At 45.5% G+C, this 2,517-nt stretch overlaps 1 protein-coding gene across 1 annotated transcript in view; it reads right to left on the reverse strand.

The window, feature by feature from the left end:
* LOC116377042 (gamma-aminobutyric acid type B receptor subunit 2-like) overlaps positions 1–2,517 on the reverse strand; it is an 8,843-nt gene that overhangs the window by 4,830 nt on the left and 1,496 nt on the right. Inside the window, 4 exon segments of the mRNA XM_031838576.1 lie at positions 123–305; positions 1,395–1,460; positions 1,540–1,641; positions 1,716–1,886. Of these exon segments, the coding sequence (XP_031694436.1) occupies positions 123–305; positions 1,395–1,460; positions 1,540–1,641; positions 1,716–1,886 (522 nt within the window).

The raw sequence follows: 2,517 nt of genomic DNA on the forward strand, positions 1-2,517 counted from the left end.
TGAGGTCGTGGTTAGATGGTGACTGGTGTGTAAGAGGGAGTGTGGTCGTGGTTAGATGGTGACTGGTGTGTAAGAGGGAGCGTGGTCGTGGTTAGATGGTGAGTGGGAGTATGGTTCCTGACCCGTCCGGAGATTCCCGGTGTCTTGGCGTTGCCGAGCCGTCTCATCTGCAGCCTGATGGATCCGTCTGCAGCCGTCAGCAGACTGTCGTCCGTACATCCAGAAACCTTCAGCATCCATCCAGATGTTCCTCCATCAACAACCAGCCACTGGTACCGAGCTCCAAACATGTTCAGTCTGTAGGCCTGAAACACAGAAACAATCATGGCTGCTTCACCACACTGTCACTAACTGCACTCCCTGAAGAAATCTCATTAAAGCTAGCGTTAGCGCTGCTATGAATCATGCTATGATGGGATTGGTCAGTCTGCGTTGGAGTCCTTATGAATTATCCTTCACTTCCTTCCTTGACCTCATGACATCAAACTTTCTAGATTGGACACCGTCCCCCCCTCCTGAACTCAGACACATGTGAAAGAGCAGCTTGGAGTGATCGCTTAGGCACATCAGCCAAGAAGAAAGTCTAGATTCCGGTCACCGGCATGTTTTCAACTGGGGGAGGGGACGGTGTCCAGTCTAGAAAGTTTTAAACAAAGACACTAGAGGAGCCAACCACTGTTTTCCCATATGTATTAGATTTAGGGTGCCTTTAACAAATCAACTGAATCAGCCATTTTCTGTTTATTTTCTTATTGGGCATTGTGCTGTGCTGAAGGGGGGACCAAGTGGTAGAGTAGGTATCTTGCATGTGTATCTTATTGTATGGTTTGAGTCACCTTAGCGTGCTATGAGTAGGTAAATTTGATTTGATTTTAGTTTGTGTGCAGTGGTTTATTCACAATTTGTGACAAAAATCCTCTATTGACGCATTACTCTACACTGACCTCCCTGATGGTGCAGTTTAGCCCCATGCTGTTTGTTTTCTTTTCATGTTAATTGTTCTGACTTATGTATTCATTTTATAATTTACTCCATCCCTCCTTTATCTTGATCGGCATTAAGGCCTTTTATTGAACCCCACTTGTTGAGTGGAGACAAGTCTTTTATGCCATGCATTGTCAATCATTTTCAGTATTGCAGTCTCTAGTTCCAGTTTATTCTGGGTCTTGTGCATTAAGTATTACCGGGTCACAATTCCATCAAGGTCAAGGGCAAGTGGTTAGGGAAGGACATAGGACAACATTTTAAGAACTATTGGACTTCAGCCCTGCATTTAAAACCTACTTGAAGGAGCAGAGTGTGAGATTAGTGGCATCTAGTGGTGAGGAAGTGTTAGAGAACTACGGTGGCCTTCAGGGTCCATAACAACGGGATAAGTCCATGTAGAGACTTACACAGCAGAAAACCTCAGAGGCAGAATCCTCCTCAAACTGACCAATGATGATCCGAACATCACTTTCCTGCAAAACAAAGAAGCAGCAGCGATGAGGATGGAACCAAAGACATCTTTCAGGTCCTGAACTAAATGTGCTGTGATACCTTCAGCCTCCTCAAGCTGCTGCAGACATCTTCAGAGAGACTTTCTGAGGAAACCACCTGAACGTCGGCCTTCAGCAGCTGTCGGCTCAGATCCTTTTTCATCTGGACCAGGACACAAAATCACACGTGAGATCGGTTAAACCAACATCATGGTGTGGTTAAAGTCACAGGGTCACCTCTGAAAGTCGGGGTCCCTCCTGTGTGATCACACCGACTCTGGTCCACTTGAAGCGCTGCAGCAGCTTCACCGTGGCCTGGTTCAGAGCTCGGTCTGACGGCACCGTGCTGAACAGGTTCCCGTACAGCTTCCTGTTGGACAGGCTTGGGGACGAGGCTTCAAACGAGACCTGAGACATCAGGGGACAGGCAGCAGAGGACAGTTACCTGATATTTTTTATCTCCTGTATATACATGTTAGGATTAATAACATTGTATGTAATATTATAGCAGCTCATGATCAGTCTCAACACAAACTAATTAGTATATATTTCCACTTTGTTGTAAACTCTGTGTGACCGAACGCACTCTGGTTGAACAGGTGTATCTGGTTGACCCAGTGGAGTCAACTCTCATCTAAAAAGGGACCTATGTCCTGCATGCCTGTGTTCTGACCATCTCCATATATGGACTTATGTCTGGCATGCCTGAATAATAAATAACTGATCTCCAGGTTCGGACCTAAGGTCTAACATACATGTATGGACATAAACTTGACACCCCTGTATGTTCCACCCCACTTCTATCTGACGGGAGGGTTAAAAGGCCTTCCGTTTTCCTCAGAGAGTTAAAGAAATTCGGCAGCCCAGCAAACTGTGCTTTTCTTCCCATGATTCATGTCCAATAAAGAATTCTGAAAAATTGATCTTCGACTCCAACCTCATCTGTGACCAGTCTGTTCAAAGAACAGCTACCACAACCTCTACCTCTACCTAGAAGAAGAAGAAGAAGAAGAAGAAGAAGAAGAAGAAGAAGAAGAAG

The sequence above is a fragment of the Anarrhichthys ocellatus genome, unplaced genomic scaffold (assembly GCF_004355925.1).
Source record: "Anarrhichthys ocellatus isolate YVR2014 unplaced genomic scaffold, GSC_Weel_1.0 scaffold833, whole genome shotgun sequence".
Classification (NCBI taxonomy): Eukaryota; Metazoa; Chordata; class Actinopteri; order Perciformes; family Anarhichadidae; genus Anarrhichthys; species Anarrhichthys ocellatus.